Source organism: Oryctolagus cuniculus, chromosome 1, assembly GCF_964237555.1.
Source record: "Oryctolagus cuniculus chromosome 1, mOryCun1.1, whole genome shotgun sequence".
Lineage (NCBI taxonomy): Eukaryota > Metazoa > Chordata > Mammalia > Lagomorpha > Leporidae > Oryctolagus > Oryctolagus cuniculus.
The window spans coordinates 225,074,131-225,096,528 of NC_091432.1; the positions used below are offsets into that span (position 1 = coordinate 225,074,131).

The 22,398-nt window shown below is 38.3% G+C and overlaps 1 protein-coding gene across 7 annotated transcripts in view; it reads left to right on the forward strand.

The window, feature by feature from the left end:
- CNTRL (centriolin) overlaps positions 1-22,398 on the forward strand; it is a 108,611-nt gene that overhangs the window by 18,476 nt on the left and 67,737 nt on the right. For 5 of the 7 annotated variants that reach the window (XM_051842356.2, XM_051842466.2, XM_051842453.2 and 2 more), the window contains exons 6-12: positions 3,101-3,287; positions 9,196-9,389; positions 14,141-14,194; positions 16,347-16,466; positions 17,251-17,479; positions 19,184-19,293; positions 22,201-22,395. In XM_051842356.2, the coding sequence (XP_051698316.2) occupies positions 3,101-3,287; positions 9,196-9,389; positions 14,141-14,194; positions 16,347-16,466; positions 17,251-17,479; positions 19,184-19,293; positions 22,201-22,395 (1,089 nt within the window). The remainder of the gene's footprint in view (positions 1-3,100; positions 3,288-9,195; positions 9,390-14,140; positions 14,195-16,346; positions 16,467-17,250; positions 17,480-19,183; positions 19,294-22,200; positions 22,396-22,398) is intronic. The other 2 variants (XM_051842443.2, XM_070056204.1) reach the window with 1 other exon arrangement.

Consider the following 22,398-nt stretch of genomic DNA (forward strand, 5'->3'; position numbering starts at 1 on the left):
ATGGATTCCATACTAATTAAGAGTTGATCTTTTAGTGTTTTCACATTTATTGTTTCATTTGAGCCTCTTAACACTCTTGTTAAGGAGCCCGTGCAAGGTTTATTTGTTATAATACTATGGGTTAGGTAGTATAGTCTTATTCCCATTTTATATATAAGGTCTTAGAAAGATTAAGTCCCTAACACAAAATCATAGCATTTGCCAGAATCCAGATCACCAAATAGCAAAAACCAAGTTTTCTTTTCCTTTACAGCATTATCTTACAATCAGGGTTTCAAACTTGTGAATTAATCTTGATTATGATATAGATATTATAGAAAGTTGATCACTAGCTTTTCATACTAAAGCGACTTTGATATCATAGTCAACATAATTGGATAATGATGTATATTTTTTTCTTGAGTATGGTTTGTAAATTTTATGATATTTACAGCTGTGTGTTCAAAAACTATTTGCTAAGTAAAAACATTCATTTGTTTAAATTTGTTTTAAAATTGGAAAAATTATGGTATAATTTAAAGACCCTCAGATGTAAAAAAGAAAATGAAAATTGTGACTTGATGTATACACCCAGACTTGTCTTCTGTGATCTTGGAGAATGTCTTAATCCCTCTAAAACTCAATATTTGAATAGGAGAAAATGAATCCACAATGAATACTTTAAAAATAGTGCAGGACTCAGATAAAATGATAGATGTGAAAATGCTTTAAAAACTTTTAAATGCTAAATAACTAAAGCCATATTCCTCATATCTTCACCAGTGGAAGCCAGTAATAAGAAACATTTATGTAATACTGTGTTACTAACAAGATATATGTTTTCTTATATCACCTTCATAAAGATCTGGTAAAGTGACTATGGTGTTCAATTGTGACAACCACAGCATTTGAGTTCAAGCTCCATGCCATGTTGTACTGCCGTCACCTTGGAGCTCTTTTTATTTATTTATTTTTTGACAGGCAGAGTTAGACAGTGAGAGAGAGAGAGAGAGAGAAAGGTCTTCCTTCCGTTGGTTTACCCCCCAAATGGCTGCTACGGCCAGCGTGCTGCAGCTGGCGTGCTGCGCCGATCCGAGGCCAGGAGCCAGGTGCTTCCTCCTGGTCTCCCATGCGGGTGCAGGACCCAAGCACTTGGGCCATCCTCCACTGCCTTCCCGGGCCACAGCAGAGAGCTAGACTGGAAGAGGAGCAACCAGGACAGAACCCGGTGCCCCAATCAGGACTAGAACCTGGGGTACTGGCGCCACAGGCGGAGGATTAGCCAAGTGAACTGTGGCGCCAGCAACTGTTTTTATTTTTTAAAAGATTTATTTACTTACTTGAAAGGCAGAGTGACAGAGGAAGGAGAGAGAGATCTCAAATTTTCATCTGCTGGTTTACTTCCCAAATGGCCACAATGGCCAGGTTGGGGCAGGCTGAGGCCAGGAGCCTGGACCTCAGTCTGGGTCTCCCGAGAGGGTAGGGGTCAAGTACTTAGGCCATCTTTTGCTGCCTTCCCAAGCACATTAGCAGGGAACTGTATCAGAAGCAGAGCAGCCAGGGCTCAAACCCCTGTTTTGATTTGGGATGCTTGTATGGCTTAACCTTCTACACCACAAAGCTGGCCCCACCTTGGAGCTCTTGAATCTCATGGGATGATGGATAGAGATATCTATCAATCAAAAATTTGCCACAAATATTCCTGAAAGTAGTTGATCCTTAGATAGTACTAAGTGTCACCTAGGTAAAAGAAGAATCACTCAATAAATGTTTACTATTTCTAGTTTTAAGATTCTCATTCCATGATGAGATCATTGGCATCATTAAGAGTCATGCACATTAACTTGGGAGAAAAGATTTATTTGTACTAGCTATTGAGAATAGTGGCTTATTAATGTCTTTAAGTTCCCCATTGAATGAAGATAAGAAGCTTATTTCAAAAATGCAGGTATCTTGGGGCAGACATGTGGCGTAGTAGGTTAAGCCACCACTTGGGATGCCTGCAACCTATATCAGAATGCTGGTTTGAGTCCCATCACCTCTGCTTCGGATCCAGCTTCCTGTTAATGCATCCTGGGAGGCAGCAGATGATGGCTCAATCACATGGGAGAACCAAAGAGTTCTAGCCTCACAGCTTTGTTCTGACCCAGCCCTGGCTGTTGCAGGCACTTGGGGAATGAATCAGCAGAAGGAAAATTCATTCTCTCTCTCTGTTTCTCTCTCTCTGTCTCTATCTCTCTTGCTTTGCCTTTCAAGTAGATGAAAAAAAAAAATCTGGGTATCTCTACGTCTCCTTATGCCTCTTAACTATCAATTGTAACTCAGTTATCTGAAGATTTGCCAAATTTTTTTTAAGATTTATTTTAATTATTTGAAAGAGTTACAGAGAGAGGGAGAGACAGAAAGGTCTTCCATCCACTGGTTCACTCCCCAGATAGCTGTGTCTGCCATAGCTGCGCTGATCCAAAGCCAGGAGCTTCTTCCGGGTCTCCCACGTGGGTGCAGGGGCCCAAGGACCTGGGTTTTCCCAGGCCATAGCAGAGAGCTGGATCGGAAGAAGAGCAGCCAGGACTAGGACTGGCGCCCATATGGATGCCAGTGCTTTAGGCCAGGGCTTTAACCTACTGCACCACAGCGCCGGACCCTCAAAATCTCTTTATAGCCATTTTTTTTAAGGGGAAAGGTTTATTGTCGGATGGAGGAAACCCGACAGGTATAGCCATTTTTAAAAATGTATTCAGTCGGTGTAAGGAAAAGACAATAGATTTAAGTTGCATGCACTTAAACTTTCTTCACTTACAGGCTCTGAGCTTTGGGCAAGTCACCTAACTTCTTTGAACCTTATTTTCTTTGTGAAATTAAGATGATAATTACATCAGAGATTGTGCAGAATCACAAATGAAATGATAATGAGGCATGAGAAATACCTAATACTACCTTGATACACTCTAAATATTTGTGTACTTCCTTTCTGTTCCTCCCTTTGCACCACTACTTTTTAGTAATGGGTTTCATGAATAGATTCCTTACAATGTAATAGCAGTTTCCCCAGTGTATTACTTCCTTTTAGGTATGTTTGTGATTTTTAAAGTATACCAATTGTGCTGTTATATTGTTTCAGCTCCAGAATGTAAGCAGGTTGAAGCCACTTCAAGATTTGACTTCTCTGATCCTAGTTGAAAACCCAATCGTGGCCCTTCCTCATTACCTCCAGTTTACTATATTCCATCTCCGTTCATTGGAAAGTTTGGAAGGTCAACCAGTAACCACTCAGGATAGACATGAGGCTTTTGAAAGATTCAGTCTAGGTAAGATGATATTTTTAAAAAACTGAAATTTGGGCAAGGAAGGAATTTATTTTGGTTATTTAGAAAAATAATTATGATTTTTTTTTTAAACATTTGTTTTATTTATATGAAAGAGTTACAGAGGGAGAGACAGAGACAGAGAAGTCTTCCACTTACAGTTTCACTCCACAAATGGCTGCAATGGCCAGAGGAAGCCAGGAGCCAGGGGCTTCTTCCAGGTTTCCCACATGGATGCAGGGACCCAAGTACTTGGGCCATTTTCTGCTGCTTTCCCGGGTGCATTAGCAGGAAGCTGGATTGGAGGTGGAGTAGCTGGTACCCAAATGGGATACTGGAGCTGCAGGTGGCAGCTTAATGCTCTATTTCACAATGCCAGCCTCCTGAACTTTATAATACTATTAAAATTTGTGTGGAAAAGTGACCCCATAAATCAATTAATTCAGCAATTATTTATTGGGTATGTACCTGTTCACTAGGCACTGTACTTGGCACTGACAATACAATGGTAAACAAGACATGTGTGCTAGCCTTCATGCTTACAAATACAACACAGATAAAAAGTAAGGAAACCTAGATAAAGTTATAAAGAAAACCTTCCTGATGGTGTAAATTGATGTAAAGGAACGGCCCTCAAAGGAATTGGCACTTAAGTTGAAGACAAAGGGAAGATGAAGTTACTCATGTAAAGAGTGGTCGTCAGGGAAAGGGAGTAGCTTGTTTTTTGAGATTAGATGGACACTTGGGAGTTCAAGGAACTGAAAGATCCATATGGCTGGCGCATTGTGCAAGAACAAGTTTGGAGAGATAGGGAGGCATGAGATGGCATAGCGCCTTGAGGTTTGAATTTTATTTCAAATACAAAATCTTATTAAAAAGAAAATTTTTGATGCAGGATAGAGAATGATTTGGAGCAGGGCAAAATGAAAATAAAAGGACCTGTTAGGAAACTATAACCCAGGTTACAAATATTGGTGACCTGTTCTTAGGTGGTGGCTATGGAAATGAAAAATAGATGAATCAACTTTCAAGGTGGGATCAGCAGCACTTTCTAAAAAATTGGGTAATCCCAGGCTTCTGATTTGAGCAAGTGGCCAGATGGGATATGATTTTTTTTTTATTTATTTGACAGGCAGAGTTATAGACAGTGGGAGAGAGAGACAGAGAGAAAGGTCTTCCTTCCGTTGGTTCACTCCCCAAATGGCCGCCATGGCCGACACTGCACCGATCAGAAGCCAAGAGCCAGGTGCCTCTTCCTGGTCTCCCATGCAGGTGCAGGGGCCCAAGTACTTAGGCCATCCTCCACTGCCCTTCTGGGCCACAGCAGAGAGCTGGACTGGAAAAGGAGCAACCGGGACTAGAACCCGGCACCCGTATGGGATGCCAGCACCGCAGGCAGAGTATTAACCAAGTGAGCCATGGCACCAGCCCATGGGATATCATTTATTAAAAAAAAAAAAATGGCCAGAGCTGCGGCTCACTAGGCTAATCCTCTGCCTTGCGGCACCGGCACACCGGGTTCTAGTCCCGGTCGGGGTGCCAGATTCTGTCCTGGTTGCCCCTCTTCCAGGTCAGCTATCTGCTGTGGCCACGGAGTGCAGTGGAGGATGGCCCAAGTGCTTGGGCCCTGCACCTCATGGGAGACCAGGATAAGTACCTGGCTCCTGAGCGCGGTGCACCGGCCGTGGTGGCCATTGGAGGGTGAACCAACGGCAAAGGAAGACCTTTCTCTCTGTCTCTCTCTCTCACTGTCCACTCTGCCTGTCAAAATAAATAAATAAATAAATATTTAAAAAAATGAAGAATTCAGAATTTTTTTGTTTAGGATACATGGAGCTTGAAAAGTACAAAACAACCAGGTAGAGATTCAAGATGTGATTCTTGATTTCAAAGATATATAAACTACAGAAATAACTTTAGGAGTCATCAACAAAAAATGCTAACTTCATGGGAATCAGCTCATTCAGGCAGAGGTTGAGAAGAGGAAGAAAGGCAGCCAGCTAAAGAAGTCGAGAAAGAGGGGCCAGCAAGGCAGGAGAAAATTAGGAAACAGTACTTGCAAAAGCTCAAAGAAGACTGTTTCAAGAGAGGAAGTGGTCGCCGATGTTGGGTGTTGCTGAGACATGAAGTGAGACGAGCCAGAGAAGTGCTTTAGACCAACATGTGAGGGTGATGTTGACAGGAGCAGTCAGGGAGTGGTGGCAACAAGTGCCAGATTATAATGCATTAAAGAGTAAATGGAAGGGAGATATTTGTCTGAAGATTGGAAATTTCCTCTTAGAATTTCTCTCCCCTAATTCTTAATAAATGTTTTTAAGTTTAAAAATTAAAAAACATACCAATAGCTTCCAAACCAGGAAGTGGGCAGAAACTATGAATGCAGTAAACCTCAAAGCCAGTAATGAAAGAATTAGACAAGCAGAATATTCAAGAGTGCAGTGGAGAGACAAGCGATGGCTCATTTCTCTTGGTCCCTGAGAAGACATGGAGATGAGAATAGAGAGAGAAGATGCTCCTTCATAGGAAGGATGCTTTCTCTTTGGAAAGGCGAGAAGATATGTGCAGATGTAGGTAGTTTTGTTGCTTTGATAGTGGGAAAATAAGGGAGTTCTCACCTATAGGGTCTGTTTTCTCATGAAAATGTAAGGTCATCCTCTAAGAAAGACTGGAAGAAGGAATATGGAATGTTCGAGGAGAAAGAGGAAGATACAAAATGGGCATTTTAGAGTGCTGGGAAATAAGCCTGTGTGTTAACCATTTGAAGTTGATGTTGGTCCTTTTTTTACCTACACAGAAAATAGTTTAAAATAGTTTCATAGGTTTCAATCCAATACTTGAGAAACAGGGTAAATTTTTATTAGTTTAGGATCCCCCTAACTCACTTGTTATGAAATTTGTGTTTTGGAAACATTAAAAATATAAATAATGCAAAGGAAAGTCAGCATATAAATATGTGTTGGGGGAAATGTTTAAACTACATTTAGTTATTTGTGACTTCGAATACTAATTAAGACCCTTTAATGTGCTGGACTCTTAGGGGTAAATCTTGAGCCAGAAAGATACAGTTTATGCTTTCTTAAAGCTTTAGTGGGAAAGGCATGTAGCTAAACTATTTAGTCATATTTTTTAGCATCCTGTGTGACAAGGGCCATAGCAGAAGTTCAAGGTGGCGTGGGAGTATCCAAGGGATAGAGTAGTGCCAGTGTAGTTTTTTTTTTTATCAAAAGTTTGTTGAAAATTAAGACCTGGGGGATGCAAAATAACCCACTAGGAGATAGAGGAAGACAATTCCAAGCAAAGGGTGGGAATCAAAGCCTGCAAATGAGAAGAGGCATCACAGATCTGAGGAAATGGAATTATATTTCAGGAAAGCTGTAGGGAGTGTGCTGGAGAATGGGACTGAAGGAGGAAGAATCAAAATCATCAAAATGTCCATTCTTCTGAAAGCAATCTACAGGTTCAATGTAATACCAATCAAAATACCAAAGGCATTCTTCTCAGATCCAGAAAAAAAATGATGCTGAAACTCATATGGAACCACAAGAGACCTCGAATAACTAAAACAAGCTTATACAACAAAAACAAAGCTGGAGGCATCATAATACCAGATTTCAAGACATATTACAAGGCAGTTATATTCAAACAGCATGGTACTGTACAAAAACAGGTGGACAGACCAGTGCAACAGAATAGAAACACCAGAAATCAATCCAAGCATCTGCAACCAAAGCTTATTTGACCAAGGAGCTGAACTCAATCCCTGGACCAACGACAGTCTCTTCAACAAATGGTGCTGGGAAAACTGGATTTCCACATGCAGGAGTATGAAATAGGACCCCTTCCTTACACCTTACACAAAAATCCATTCAACATGAATTAAAGACCTAAATCTATGAATTGATACCATCAAATTACTAGGGAACATTGGGGAAACCCTGAAAGACATTGGCACAGGCAAAGAGTTCTTGAAAAGACCCCCAGAGGCACAGGCAATCAAAGCCAAAATCAACAAATGGGATTACATCAAATTGAGAAGCTTTTATACTGCAAAACACTTAGGAAAGTGAAGAGGCAGCCGACATAATGGAAGAAATTATTTGCAAGCAATGTAACTATGAAGGATTAATAACTAGAATATATAAAGAGATCAAGAAACTCAACAGCAACAAAACCAACAACCCACTTAAGAGATGGGCCAAGGATTTAAACAGACATTTTTCAAAAGAGGAAATCCAGATGGCCAACAGACATATCAAAAAATGCTCAAGATCACTAACCATCAGGGAAATGCAAATCAAAACCACAATGAGGTTTCACCTCACCCCAGTTAAAATGGCTTTCGTACAGAAATCAACAAACGACAAATGCTGTGAGGATGTGGAGAAAAGGGTACCTTAATCTACTGTAGATGAGAATGTAAACTAGCAAAGCAACTATGGAAATCAGTTTGGAGATACCTCAGAAATCTGAATATAGACCTCCCATATGACCCAGCCATCCCATTCCTGGGAATTTACCCAAGGGAAATGAAATCAACAAAGAAAAGTTATCTGCACCCCCATGTTTATTGAAGCTCAGTTCATAATAGCTAAGACATGGAATCAACCTAAATGCCCATCAGTGGAAGACTGGATAAAGAAACTATGAGGTATTTACTCTATGAAATACTACACAGCAGTAAAAAAAAAAAAAAAAAAGAAAAAAAAAGAAAACCAGTCATTTGCAACAAAATCGATGAATCTGGAAAATATCATACTGAGTGAAATAAGCCAGTCCCAAAAGGACAAATATCATATGTTCTCCCTGATCTGTGATGACTAATAGAGCACCTAAAAGAAAATCTGTAGAAGTGAAATTGGCACGTGGAGAACAGCCCTTGTCTTGACTGTCAAGGAACAGTTTTTTTTCTTTCTTTTCTTTTCTTAGTGGAGAATGGGACTGGGACTTGAGAGAGGTAGGAGGAGGTGGGGTGGGAGGGTGGATATGATGAGAAGAATCACTATATTCCTAAAGTTGTACTTAAGAAAGTTGTACTCATTAAATAAACCGTTTCTTTGGGGTGGGGGAAGTAATAGGCAAAGGATTTTAAGATAATGTAGTATTTTATAAATATCTTTGTAGCATTCTTTTAAATATAATTATTTTTTAATTTTTAGTTTTTGACAGGCAGAGTTAGAGAGACAGACAGACAGAGAGAAAGGTCTTCCTTCCGTTGGTTCACCCCACAAATGGCCGCTGCGGCCGGCGCGCTGTGCCATCCGAAGCCAGGAGCCAGGTGCTTCCTCCTCGTCTCCCATGTGGGTGCAGGCGCCCAAGCACTTGGGCCATCCTCCACTGCCTTCCCGGGCCACAGCAGAGAGCTGGACTGGAAGAGGAGCAACCGAGACAGAATCTGGCGCCCCAACCAGTTCTAGAACCCAGGGTTACCGACGCCGAAGGCAGAGGATTAGCCTAGTGAGCCGCGGCACCGGCCAAATATAATTATTAATATCAAATAAAATGTTACATGTTTTAGAGTGCTGTGTGGTATCACAAGAGGATGTTGTAACACATATTGCCAGCCGAGGAAAAACATTGGAATTCCAAATTAGAAGTGCAGTTTTTACTGAATGCTTATTACTTTCACAGCATCATAAAATTGAAAAACCATAGTAAAATCATCATAGATTGGATATTGTCTGTATTTTCTTTCAAAAGTGTGATCCAAATGATAATCTTTTCTTGCTTCTTACATAAATAAATTTCAAGGTCAACATTGTATTTTTTCCCCAAAAGTATGGTAGATAATTTTAAAAGTAGAATTGTGTTTATACTATTCTTAAACTTCTTCTGCTGTTTTATATGAGAAATATTCTTACCTTTTTTTTCAAGTAGGAAATATAGTGATAAACTATGAAATTTTTATTGGCAGAAGAGATAGAAAGACTGGAAAAAGACCTAGAAAAGAAGATGATGGAAACTGAAGAACTTAAAAGCAAGCACACAAAGTTCCTTGAGGAAATTAAAAATCAAGATAAACTGAATAAAACATTAAAAGAGGAGGCCATGTTACATAAGCAGAGCTTTGAGGAGTTAGAGAGTGACCTAAACACAAAAAATGAATTGGTAAGTCTATATTTTATATTACTTTGCCAGTACTATATTAAGATAGAGAGCTTAGATCTAAAATTCAACTTTTTGACCATAGAGTGGGGAAGATGTGATTTAATAGAAATACGTGTAAAAGACTTTACATGTTGTAGTTGACTGTGCGCTGGATGATATGGCTTCACAAAAGACTCACGCTATTTTGGGCTGTGTTATTTGAAGTACAGCATCCAGAACAAAGGGAGAAGATGACGCCCCACTCTTGAGTAGTTGATTATCCTTCCCCCAGATGTTTGTGTTTTTTTAAATAACATTTTAGGTAAAACTGTATATTGCCAAAACTTTTAGAAGGCAAAATTATCCAGATTTTAAATGGATATACCATCTGTAAGAGATTCTATTTCCAGTGATAGATTCTGTAGAAATTGTAGCAAGAATGTGTAAAGATTTATATATATATGTTTGCTTATACACACAAACATATGTAAACACAAGGATATTCACTATAACATTGTTCACATCAGCAAAGACTTCAGATAATATCCCTCAGTAGACATACATGTGATAGAACAGGGTGTTGCTGCTAATAAAACAAAGTAGAGCTGTATGTCCACATAAGAAGGTTGCCTAACATGTATTTTACTATGTGAAAAAAAAGCAAGTTGCAAAACAGTATTCAAATATGTTGCTAAATCTAAAAATATATAATAGTTAGGTAAAAATAGCAGAATATGTACCAAACTCTGTTACTAATGAGGAGTGGAATTATAGAATACCTTAAAATTGTCCTTTATATCTATTGTATTTAATTTTTTATAATTTGGATCTGTGGTTGAAATAGGAAAAATAGTGAAACAGAAAGATTGAGTCAGTGTAGATAGCACATGTTCAGAATGTTATTGTCCCAGGGGCTTCAAAGGTCTTGAGGTCATGTTATGTGAAGAAGAGCCAAGGGAAGAAGGGTGTCCAGACTGGAGGAGAGGAGACCCAATAAACTGTGACAGTTGTGGTGACAGTCATAGGATTATTCACAGGACAGGTACTACTGTTAGGTACTAAGGCCCCAGAAGATAAAATTGAGACTCGATAATTGGAATTAGAGATAAAGAGGTTTTGTTTAGTAATATAGAAGAAATTTCTGATAGCTGTCCTGAGATAAGTTTGACAACTCTGAAATGTGTTTGCTGTCATTGAAATAGGCAGAGGTTGGGCATATGCTCAGGGTTTGGGGTAAGGATCAACAACAGACAACAGAAAGAGGGACTAAATGACTTAAAAGGCCTTTTCAACCCAGAAAATCTTATGTTGTAAACTTAGGCTATTTTCTTGACTATTGATTACCACTCTCCCCCTGCCCTTTTTCTGGTCAAGCCCTTATTCTGATACATGCATAATTTAGAGATGTATTATATAACTAACAGAATCTTAGGTATAGTTATCCTGTTTTTCCTATTTTCCATCTCTCTTAAGAATTCTGCTTATTGTCATTCAATTTTTTTTAAACAAGACGAAAAGTGTTCTCCCCTTTATCCAGAGAAGAAAGTTGTTAACTTTGAAATATGAATTCTTAAGTACTTCCTCTCTGTACTCCTTTTTGCCTAAGAAGAAAAATGGATATAAATATATATACCAGGGAGACATGCTGGAAACACAAGACAGCTTCCCCAGCTCAGTTATTTAAATATTCAGAGCATTGTGGGCTCCTTCATATTCTCTTATTTGAAAATGGTTTTCAAATATCTCAGCTATATCCCAAAGGCATTATATTAATGATGTTAAAAGATGATTTTCAGTGGTTTTAGATTACATATACTTCTGTTGCTCTCCATTTGTAATAAAGTAGAGTGGATTGATGAGGAATGAAACCAGTGGATAATTATATGGCAGTCAATTTTACTTAAAACTGTGAACTCTTCATGCCATCATATAATATTTGTGTTTAAAATACAAAAATAAGATTCAGTCCTTACCATGATGCATGTGATCTTTGTGAACCTCTAACAAATTTTCCTGAGTTATAGGTATTTTGGGGAATGTACAGTCCATCTTTAATTACTAAGATAAAAGGAACTTTATAATTTCCATATGCTGACACCATGATGCATATTAGTCAACTTATTAAAAACCTTGGCAAAAATGTCACATCTTTAGGCTGGACTGTCTTCTAACTGTGGATTGTATTTACCTAGTTTTCTTTTTTGCTGATTTATAATGTAGATTTATATGTTTGTGCTGTGAATAAATGTGTAAATTACCAATACTGTACTCATTCTTTTCTGGAACTATTTTTTCTGGAACTATTTTTGTTGGAACTCAAAATGTGCTCTTCTCAGTGTCATTTTTACCCTTAGCCATTTGAAACATGTTTATATTGGCCATTGCCGCGGCTCAATAGGCTAATCCTCTGCCTTGCAGCGCCGGCACACCAGGTTCTAGTCCTGGTCGGGGTGCCGGATTCTGTCCCGGTTGCCCCTCTTTCAGGCCAGCTCTCTGCTGTGGCCAGGGAGTGCAGTGGAGGATGGCCCAAGTGCTTGGGCCCTGTACCCCATGGGAGACCAGGATAAGTACCTGGCTCCTGCCATCGGATCAGCTCGGTGGGCCGCAGCGGCCATTGGAAGGTGAACCAACGGCAAAAAGGAAGACCTTTCTCTCTGTCTCTCTCTCTCTCACTGTCCACTCTGTCAAAAAAAAAAAAAAAAAAGTTTATAAACAAAATAATGTATGCTTATTGTAACAAATTCAGACAACACAAAGGTATACAGTAGAAATAAAGTCCACTTTTCTGCTACCCTATTCCTCAGATATTAATATATATTTGTTTTCCCTGCTTATAAAATATGATTGCTTAATGAATATGTAATTAAGTCTTTGAATATTTTTGTGATTTTATAAACAAGGAATTTTACTATACATTATAATCCTGCATCTTGCACAAAGTAGTATGTGTGAACTGTTTTTGAGGTCAAAACAATTTAATTTAGATCTTCATTCTTTTTTTTTTTTTTTAAGATTTATTTTATTTACTTGAAAGAGTTACACAGAGAGAGGAGAGGCAGAGAGAGAGAGAGGTCTTCCATCTGATGGTTCACTCCCCAATTGGCCGCAATGGCTGGAGCTGCGCCAATCTGAAGCCAGGAGCCAGGAGATTCTTCTGGGTCTCCATGCGGGTGCAGGGGCCCAAGGACTTGGGCCATCTTCTGCTTTCCTAGGCCATAGCAGAGAGCTGGATCAGAAGTGGAGCAGCTAGATCTCGAACCAGCTCCCATAAGGGATGCTGGCGCTTCAGGCCAAGGCGTTAACCCGCTATGCCACAGCACCAGCCCCCAAATCTTCATTCTTTTTAAAGTCTATGTTGTTGTATCGCTTCTCGGCCTTTTGGCTAAGATCAAGTGTAAAGTCTATGTTGTGTTCCACCAAATGGATCCTCCATAATTTAGTTATCCTACTTCTAATTGATGGATTTTTACATTGTCCCCCCCCCCTTTTTTTTTTCTTTTGGAAACAGAACTACAGAGAAAATCTATGTCTCTGTATGTATGTGTGTGTATAGTGAGCCCTACATATCCCCCACTGGGTTCTACATCCTCGGATTTAACCAAATGTGGATTGAACATGTTAGGAAAGAAGTTCAACATTTCCTCTTAAACATTACAATATAACAGCTGTTCACACAGCATTTACATTATATTAGGTATTATAAGTTATCTAAAGATGAGTTGAAGGACACAGAAAGATGTGCGTTATTTTCAGACACTGTACCTTTAAATAAGGGCCCTAAGCATTTGCAGATTTGGTCTGGTGGGGTCCTGGAATGAAACCTCCATAGATACTGAGGGATGACTGTATACACACACATACCATTTGCACTCATGACTAATACTTCTTTGCTGTAAATCACCACAAATTGAACTACTGTATAATTTGTATTTAAAATTTTGATCTATGTTAATATATACTTCAGAAAGCCAATAATCAGTTTATACTTCACAGCAATGAGTAAAAGTGTCCAATTTCCAACTGAATATTGTTAATTTCAACTTGTAGGATAAGAAAAAAGTCATTGTTTTAATTTTTTTTGTTATTGGAGAGTTGAGTATTACATATTTATTTGTTGATTTTTTTGTATTTCTTCTTTTAAAGTGCCAGTTTGTGTTCTTTTGCCTATTCCGTTATCCATAGGAATATTATACATTTAAAAAAAATTCTAGGCCTTACTCTAAGAGCTTATATTTGAAAACCATTTTCCATTATCTGTAGTAGCATATTTGATGAATAAGATCATCTATAAACATAGGGTGTTTTCCGGTTTTGTAAAGCTACTAATTGCTCATGCATTTAGGCTATTTAATTTGTAAAAGAAAAGTGGCGTTGAAATAAGTCTTCCTGTGGCCACTTAAGCCATAATAATGCCCCAGTCCTCCACCAACTGAATTTACTCTTTGCTCTTTTGCAAGTTATTTAATAACTGTCTTTCCATTTCCTTATTTTTAAAATGAATATGATTTACCTGTCTTGCCAGCCTCACAGAGTTGTATTTAATGAGGTAATGAATGTGAAAATGTTTTGAAATGAATCAAACTAAGTAATAGGAGGTGATAAATCTATAACTCATAGAATGACGATAAAATATGTCCATGTAAAATAATGCAAGTATTAGTAAGTATTTCTTTCTGTGGTAAGTCGTCAGTAAAGATTGGCTTGTATTACTATAAATTAACTCTCCAGAGTTCTCCAGGTGACAGTATCTGTTTGCTTCTTTTTCCTTTTAGTGCTTGTCTTGGTTTCTTGCAGGCTTTTTGCTGATTCTTTGTTCTTCCTTAAAGGTAGTTCCTTCAGGGCCGAACCACACATTGTGTTTTTCATGGTTTGCATGACATCTTGTATTAATATGTTTGTTTACATTTTAAGTTTTGAAATTGCTTGCCTCTTCAGGAAATGTGCTTGTGTGTATGCATTTTATTATTATTACACATAGGAAAGCAAATTTGAGTGTGGGGAAAAGCATTGGAATTATTTTTCCTGTTGGTAAATATGTTAATTGCAGTCACCTCTTGATTCTCTACAGTCAGTACTACAACCAGCCTACTTTCTAGTTCCTTAGACTCTTTATTTGCTCTCATTTAAGCATATGTTCAATAGACATTTATTGAGTACTTGCTATATGCTAACCCTAGGGCTATAAAAAGTCAAAAGTACCTTGAAATGCACAGACTATTTGGGGAGAGAAATTTGGGATTAGTTGACAGTATTGTTTGAGTTTTTTTCTTGAGACTTGGGGACTTCTGAGCATTCATTGAAGATACCAAAGTGGATAGTGTGCTAGGCACTCTTGAGCAGGACTGCAAAGGCAGCACGGTACAATAGGCAGAGTGTTAGATTTGAAACCAGGAGACTTAGTGCACTCTACCTCTTCCACTACCAGCTTTGCTACTTGGCAAATTATTTAACCTCTCTGTGCAACTTCTTATGTTGTAGAGTGATTGTAATGATTTGGCGAGATAGTATATTTAAAGTGGTTGGCACAGTGTCTGGCACATGGTGAGTACTCAGATCAGTTACTTGTTAGCCAAGCTAGCATTTCTTTCATTTTGACAGATAACCAGGAGGTGACTGTAAGCTAAATAATGCACGACTTTGATTTCCTAGGTCTTGTAAAGTATTCTTGCTTGTTTGTGTTTTATTCTCTGCAGCTTGCATTTTTATATTTATGAAATTTTACTGCATGTTTTTATCTGATCTCTACTCTCTCTACTCTCAGGCACTAGTTAAAAACAAACAAACAAACAAAAAACCAAAAAACCCAAACCACAAAAATCACTTAGTGGACCTTTGAAATGAATTCGAAGTGTTGGTTTAGTGGAACAATCATTAGTACTGGCAGTTAGTTCAATATCTAGCCCCTGCTACTAATCCAATGTGTAACTTCTGACAAGTCATTTCACTGGTCTAAGACTCAAGACCTATATACATTCAGATAATTATGTTGGGTGATTTCTTATTTTCTCCCAGTTCCAAATTTTTTAAAAAATAAAAAGTTACAGTAGAATTATTTCATTAAAAATTAGTATTAGAGGTTGGTGTTATGGTGCAGTAGGTTAAAATGCAGGTTATAATGCCAGTGTCCCATATAGGAGCGCCAGTTCAAGTTCCACCTGATCTGCTTCCAATCCAGCTTCCTGCCAATGTGCCCAGGGTGGAAGATGGCTCAAGTCTTCAGTGGGCCCATGTTGGTCCATGCCACCCATGTGGGAGACCAGGATTAGAGTCCTGGTTCCTGACTGCACCTGGCCCAGACCTAGCTATTGTGGCCACTTAGGGAGTGAATCAGTGGATGGAAGCTCTCTTTCTCTCCAACTCTGTCACTCTGCCTTTCCAAATAAATAAATCTTTTTTTAAAAGTTTAGTATTACATATTTGGATCTGATTGCATTTACTCACATTCCTTGCTGTTACAAAGAATAATACCATGCACTCTTGAAACGGAAATGTCTGTAGACTACAGCACTAACAGTACAGCTAGAACCAATCACTTTTTCACTCCTCCTTTTCATTCCTCTGTAATGAATATCAAATATCATTACTCCAGTGATTTGAAGCTGTCATTAAAATCAAAGAGTAAGTTAGAGTTTACACTAATTGTTGAAAGTTGAGAAGCAGATATTAAGTAGCCAGTTACTTAAAAATGATTGGTTATTTTCATGTTTAGATAAAACACTAAGATATTTATTCATAATATGCTAAAATAGCATATAAACTTCAAAGGTCTTTTATGTGATCTCTTATGAAATAATGGTTTTATATTTCATTTTTTATAATACTTTAGAACTAAGATAAAGTATTTTGAATGTTGTGTTTTTTTGCTGTGGAATTTTTAAAAATCAAATTATTAGTTATGATGAGAACTGGGCATATTATTCTACCTTGATACTAACTTACTGATCCTTCGTGTTGTCTCATATTAAATTGGGCCAATAGCTAAAACAGAAGACCATGGAACTAACACGAGCATGTCAGAAGCAATATGAGCTAGAACAAGAATTGGCCTTTTATAAAATTGATGCTAAATTTGAGCCACTAAATTATTATCCATCAGAGGTGAGTTATTTTTAATTTATTAGTAATCCAAAGTTAAAGCCAACATAGGGTGGAGTGGGGTGGAGAAGGCAGGTATTAGGGATAGTTCAAAGGATTTTGTCAATAACCAGTCCACTTTCTTTTGATGAGGGCATCTGCAGAATAAACTCTGTTCCATTAATTATTGTTCCCAGTGAATTAGAACAATGTCTTCAGGAGGTAGAAAGCCCCAATAAAATCTTTGCACCCAGCCATACCCATAACCAAAAGCAGCCTTGTAACCTTTAGTGTCCTCACTGGTTGAACAGCTCCTTTAAGTTCACATTTCCAGAAGAAGTACTTCTGTGCTATGAAATAGTCATCTCCCTACAGAGTTTGTTCAGTAACCACTGGATTAGTTGACATTATTGGGACAGTTGCCTCATGTGCCACTACAACAGGGAAACTAACAACTTCTGAGAGCCTGTGATTCCAGCCAATATCATATGTTACTTAATTTTTTAAAGTTCAATTTTTAAAATATATTTGAGATTTAACTTATCAGCTAAGAAAAGTAAAGCACTCAGATTTCTGATTTGAGAGATTAAGCAGTGCTAAAAATCATATAACTAGATAGTTCTTTAATCAACCCAAACTTACATTCTTTCTTGGTAAATAATGTATATTTTCAGCTTCTAGGCATGTAAGATTAATATAAATTTAGGCAATTCTGGATTATGTTTTCCACTAGTGAAATTAATAATGTTATTTGACTACTTGAAAGTTACTTATTAAATCACAAATTATTAATTTATTTTGCTTTTAGTATGTTGAAATTGATAAAGCCCCAGATGAAAGTCCTTACATTGGCAAATCCAGGTACAAGAGAAACACGTTTGCCATGGAGAGTTACATCGTCCATAATGCCCAAGCAGTACAGATGAAGATGATGGAGCCACATGAAGGAGAACAACTTAGAAATGAACATATGAACCTAAGAGCCCATTCACCACTGGATATACAACTGGAAGACAAAGGGAAAAAAATAAGCACAGGTTAAAAAGAGTTGTTTTAAATCCTTTAAAAATATAAAAGATTGAATATATAGGCCAATTTTGTTTTCTGTCTTCATGTCTTCATCATGCTGATGGTATTGTATTGCTGTGCACAAGAGAACTCTGAAACAAAAGTAGTGGTTCATTGGACATTATTTTTTAATGATTCCAATTAATAGTTGAAAATGGGTTTTTTGACGGGAATTTGATGGCATTGTGTCCTGGGTATCTAAGAATGCTTAAATCCCATTCTGCCATCAGGCATTGGAGCTATACATTCAAGGGCATAATTAGTAGTAATTGAAACAAGCAGAAGTAATGTATTGATTATTATGCATGCAGCCAAAACTTAAAGGAGTGCTTTGGTTGAGCTGGAACAGAGCACTCCTCTTGGACGTGGGCCTAAGGCTGGTGTCTGACTCTTCCTGACAGGCCCCACACTTCTCCTCCCCAAAAGGAATCTTATCACCTCTGTACTTGAGACACTGTAGAGATTCTGCCAATGAAAACTTTGATTCCATTTACCTAGTCAGCTGCATGGATATAGAAGACAGAGAAAGAAGTTCATGCATCCCACTAGCAATCGTGGTCTGCTGTCACGCTCTCACCAGTCATCTTAGCAGCTCATCTCGCCTGGATGGGTTGCTAAATGAAGGGCATGGAAGGCCAGCGGAGGTTGACTTGGTGAAGGGAGAGAAGGAACTTCGTTCTCCTTCCCCACATACACTTTATGCAAGGCTCCAGAGGGGAAAGCAGAAATAGGCTGCTCCGTGTGCTAACCAGCTTCAAAGTGCTTATCGCTTTGTAGGAGGGAGAGAGAGGGAGAGTGAGATCTAGAATTCGAGGTAGAAGGTAGTTGATTTGAGAGCTCATCTAGTTGGAAGAGGTTGCTTAGTAGTGAATCTCTGAAGGCAGAATCTCATCCTTAAGCACTTGCTTCTAATACATGGTTTTTGTTTTCATTTTTAATGCCCTTGATTTAATTATAACTAGCGATATGCAAAGTGCATATTTTGCAATAAAATCTTTCTCAGTAGGGTTCACTACTGTTGGGAATATTGAGTAAAGCCTCTTTTGTATTGACATAAACAAATAACTAGACCAGTTATAGCTCTGTAACATATCTTGAGACAGTTTATTCTAGAGATTCAGTAGAGATGAAAGCCATCATAAGTAATTACTTTTTAAAATTTCTATGCTCTGTGATGATAGAATATAATTTGGGCTGGCGCCGCGGCTCACTAGGCTAATCCTCCACCTAGCGGCGCCGGCACTCCGGGTTCTAGTCCCGGTCCGGCCGCTGGATTCTGTCCCGGTTGCCCCTCTTCCAGGCCAGCTCTCTGCTGTGGCCAGGGAATGCAGTGGAGGATGGCCCAGGTGCTTGGGCCCTGCACCCCATGGGAGACCAGGAAAAGCACCTGGCTCCTGGCTCCTGGCTCCTGCCATCGGATCAGCGCGGTGCGCTGGCCGCAGCGCGCCGGCCGCGGCGGCCATTGGAGGGTGAACCAACGGCAAAGGAAGACCTTTCTCTCTGTCTCTCTCTCTCACTGTCCACTCTGCCTGTCAAAAAATAAAAAAAAAAAATTAAAAAAAAAAAAAGAATATAATTTGGGGAAGAGGTTATTGAAAAGAAGGAAAATCTGGTAGAATTTCAGAATTTAAGGTGTTTCTTGTGTGTATGTGAGCATTTTTTTAAATTTGCAGCACAAACTCGACTGTCACAACTGCAGGATGAAATAGAAAAGGCTGAACAAAAAATTTTAAGAGCTACTGAAGAATTTAAGCAACTGGAAGAAGCTATCCAACTAAAAAAAGTATGTAAAAGCAAAGCAACAATGCCAAGAGGAAATGGAAAAATGAAATGTGTTTTCCCTTTTATATCCATGGGGAACCATTTTTAAATCAGTGCTGCCTAATTAATTGTGGAATGATAAATTTCAGAGTCAAATATGGTTCTAAGATCCCCTAATTATATTTCCTTTACATTCATGATGATATCCTGTTAGCATTTATAAAGTATATAGAAACATATTACTTTGCAAAAAGATGTGTTCTTTCTACTATATTAATGAAAATAAATACTCCAGGAAGTTCATTTCTAATATATCTCTTCTAATTAATTAAACCCCCCTCCTTAAGATCTAGGGACCTAGATTAAAAACAAGAAGGTATCTCTATTAAAGTACAGACATTATCAAACACAAGCAAAGAAAAGAAAATATGGTATATGTACAGATGAAAAATGTGTAACATATTCTCAGAAATTACTGACGTGTCATGAGAAAGTCAGGAGCTCAAACCTATGACATAATTGTACAGGGAGAAAAGTAAAAAAGGAATTGTTTCAACATTTTCTTTTTTAACTATGTTAAAGTTTTTGGTTATATACAACTTATAATAATCAGTATTTCAAAATTATGGCAACTGCATTCATAACATAATACGTAGAACAAGAATATGTAGCCATAATTGTATGTTTTTTAAAAGATACACTGTATTACTTTCAGATTATATAGTAAATAGAAATTGATTGGTGTTTATTGTAAGCTTACTGTATGTCATCATGGGCTATACTGGGCCATGAGTAGTGAGAAAAACAGGCCTGTATCCCTCTCTCATGCACAGGATTGTATGTGAAATAGATAAATGGTTTAGAAGTGGAAAAGATACATAAAGAGCATCAGTGTTGTAGGAAAAGCACAGAAAATGGCAGATACTAGAATTTAGGTTGTGAGAATGAAGCCCTCTGTGAGGAGGTGGCCTTGAAGCTGACACCCAAGGGCTGTGGAGAAGCCAGTGACACAAAGATGGAGTTCTCAAGAGTATTCAGGCAGAGGTGACTGTGTACCAAGCCTTTAGACTACAGGTGCCCTGCAGCATGAGGTAAGGTATACTGGAAGATGAAGTCATGAGTTTAAGGATTGTATGAGGCTTCACAGGCCATTTTCAGGAGTTTAGTTTTATTTTACATGCAGTGGGGAACCTTTGGAGGGTTTTAAATAGTAGACTGGCTGGTCCTATTTGTCAAATGTCACTTTGGCTACTGCTTGCAAGTAAACTGGGGTGAGGGAGATGGAGAGGATGGCAATGTAAGTATCAGTTTAGAGGTTGGTAGTTCAGGCAGGAGATGATCATGTCTCGTACCAGCCAGTAGGGTGATGATGGCTAGGGAGAGAACCCTGACAGATTTTAAGGAAGATTGACAGGACTTGAAGATGGGTTGAAAGTGGGAGATGAAGTGGTGAGAATTATCAAGATGGTTTTAGTCATTAAGTAAGAATATTTTGATAGCAGTAACCAAATCTACATAGATTGATGTTAATATATGTAACATAATTTTAGAATGAATGCATGCTTATAAAATATATTGGGGAAAAGTAGTTATTTTATATGAGTGAATATAAGCCTAAATTTTTCATCACACTGTTTGACATGTTAACAAAGGTAAACTTCAGCCTGCTGCTTATTCAGTAAAATAAAAATTTTGATTTAATGACAGTTTACTATATTTTACAACTCTGTAGTATGAGGTGACTACTGATGAAATTTAAAAAAAATTTTCTGATTATAAACAAATTGTGATTAGAGAGCATCACATAGTTATCATCAATATTTTATTTCCTTCCAGTCTTTTATCTGCATCTCTTTTTTGTTACACTTCTATATAGATTTTTGAGAAACATTTCTACATTAGTATAAATATCTCTGCTGGAGCCAGCATTGTGGTACAGCGGGTTAAGCTACTGCTTGTAATGCTGGCATCCTAAATCAGAATACAGTTCAAGTCACTGCTGCCCTGCCTCTTAACTAGCTTTCTGCTAATGTGTCGGCAGTGAGAATTTATCGGTCAATTAGCTTCACTTGTAAACTCACTAGGAAACTGTAGTTAGTAAAGACTCATTAGGAAAGTGTAATTAGTGAAATTGTCTTTAGAGTCTCATGACTTCGTGGTTCCTCAACCATCTAGTATGACTTTGGGCAAGTAATTTAAATTTTCATGATTCAGTTTCCTTATCTGTAAAATTGGGATAAATATACTTTCTATCTTCTATGTTTTGAATATTAAAGTACGTACCTAATAAGTGCTCTGTGAAATAAGCTATCATTAATATCATGATTATTATTAACATTTTACAAGTTGCTTATCCCAGAATGACTTCATTTGTATCTGCTATTAAATTATTGGTTTTTATCATAAAATAAAAATATTGGCCGGCACCGCGGCTCACTAGGCTAATCCTCCGCCTTGCGGCGCCGGCACACCGGGTTCTAGTCCCAGTCGGGGCGCCGGATTCTGTCCCGGTTGCCCCTCTTCCAGGCCAGCTCTCTGATGTGGCCAGGGAGTGCAGTGGAGGATGGCTCAAGTCCTTGGGCCCTGTACCCCATGGGAGACCAGGATAAGTACCTGGCTCCTGCCATCGGATCAGCGCGGTGCGCCGGCCGCAGCGGCCATTGGAGGGTGAACCAACGGCAAAGGAAGACCTTTCTCTCTGTCTCTCTCACTGTCCACTCTGCCTGTCAAAAAAAAAAAAAAAAATCTACATATAATCATTAAAATAAAAGATATGCCAGGCAACTAAATAACTTCCATATTGTATTTTTATTTAAAAAAACTGATAGAACATAGGAGACTTTTTAAGTTGTAGAAGTTGTCTTTGTGAATCAGTGTTGCTATCCTCTTAATTATGTTGTTATTTATGTAATGGGTGTGGGGGTTTTAGATTTCAGAAGCAGAGAAGGACCTTCTTTTCAAGCAGTTGAGTGGTAGAATACAACTTGTAAATAAATTACACCAGGAAGCTGTGGATCTGGAAGTGCAGATGGAAAAGCAAAGGCAAGATATTGCTGAAAAGCAGGAGGAGATCAATGACCTGCAAATGGCCATAGATAACCTGGATTCCCAAGATCCAAAGCATGTA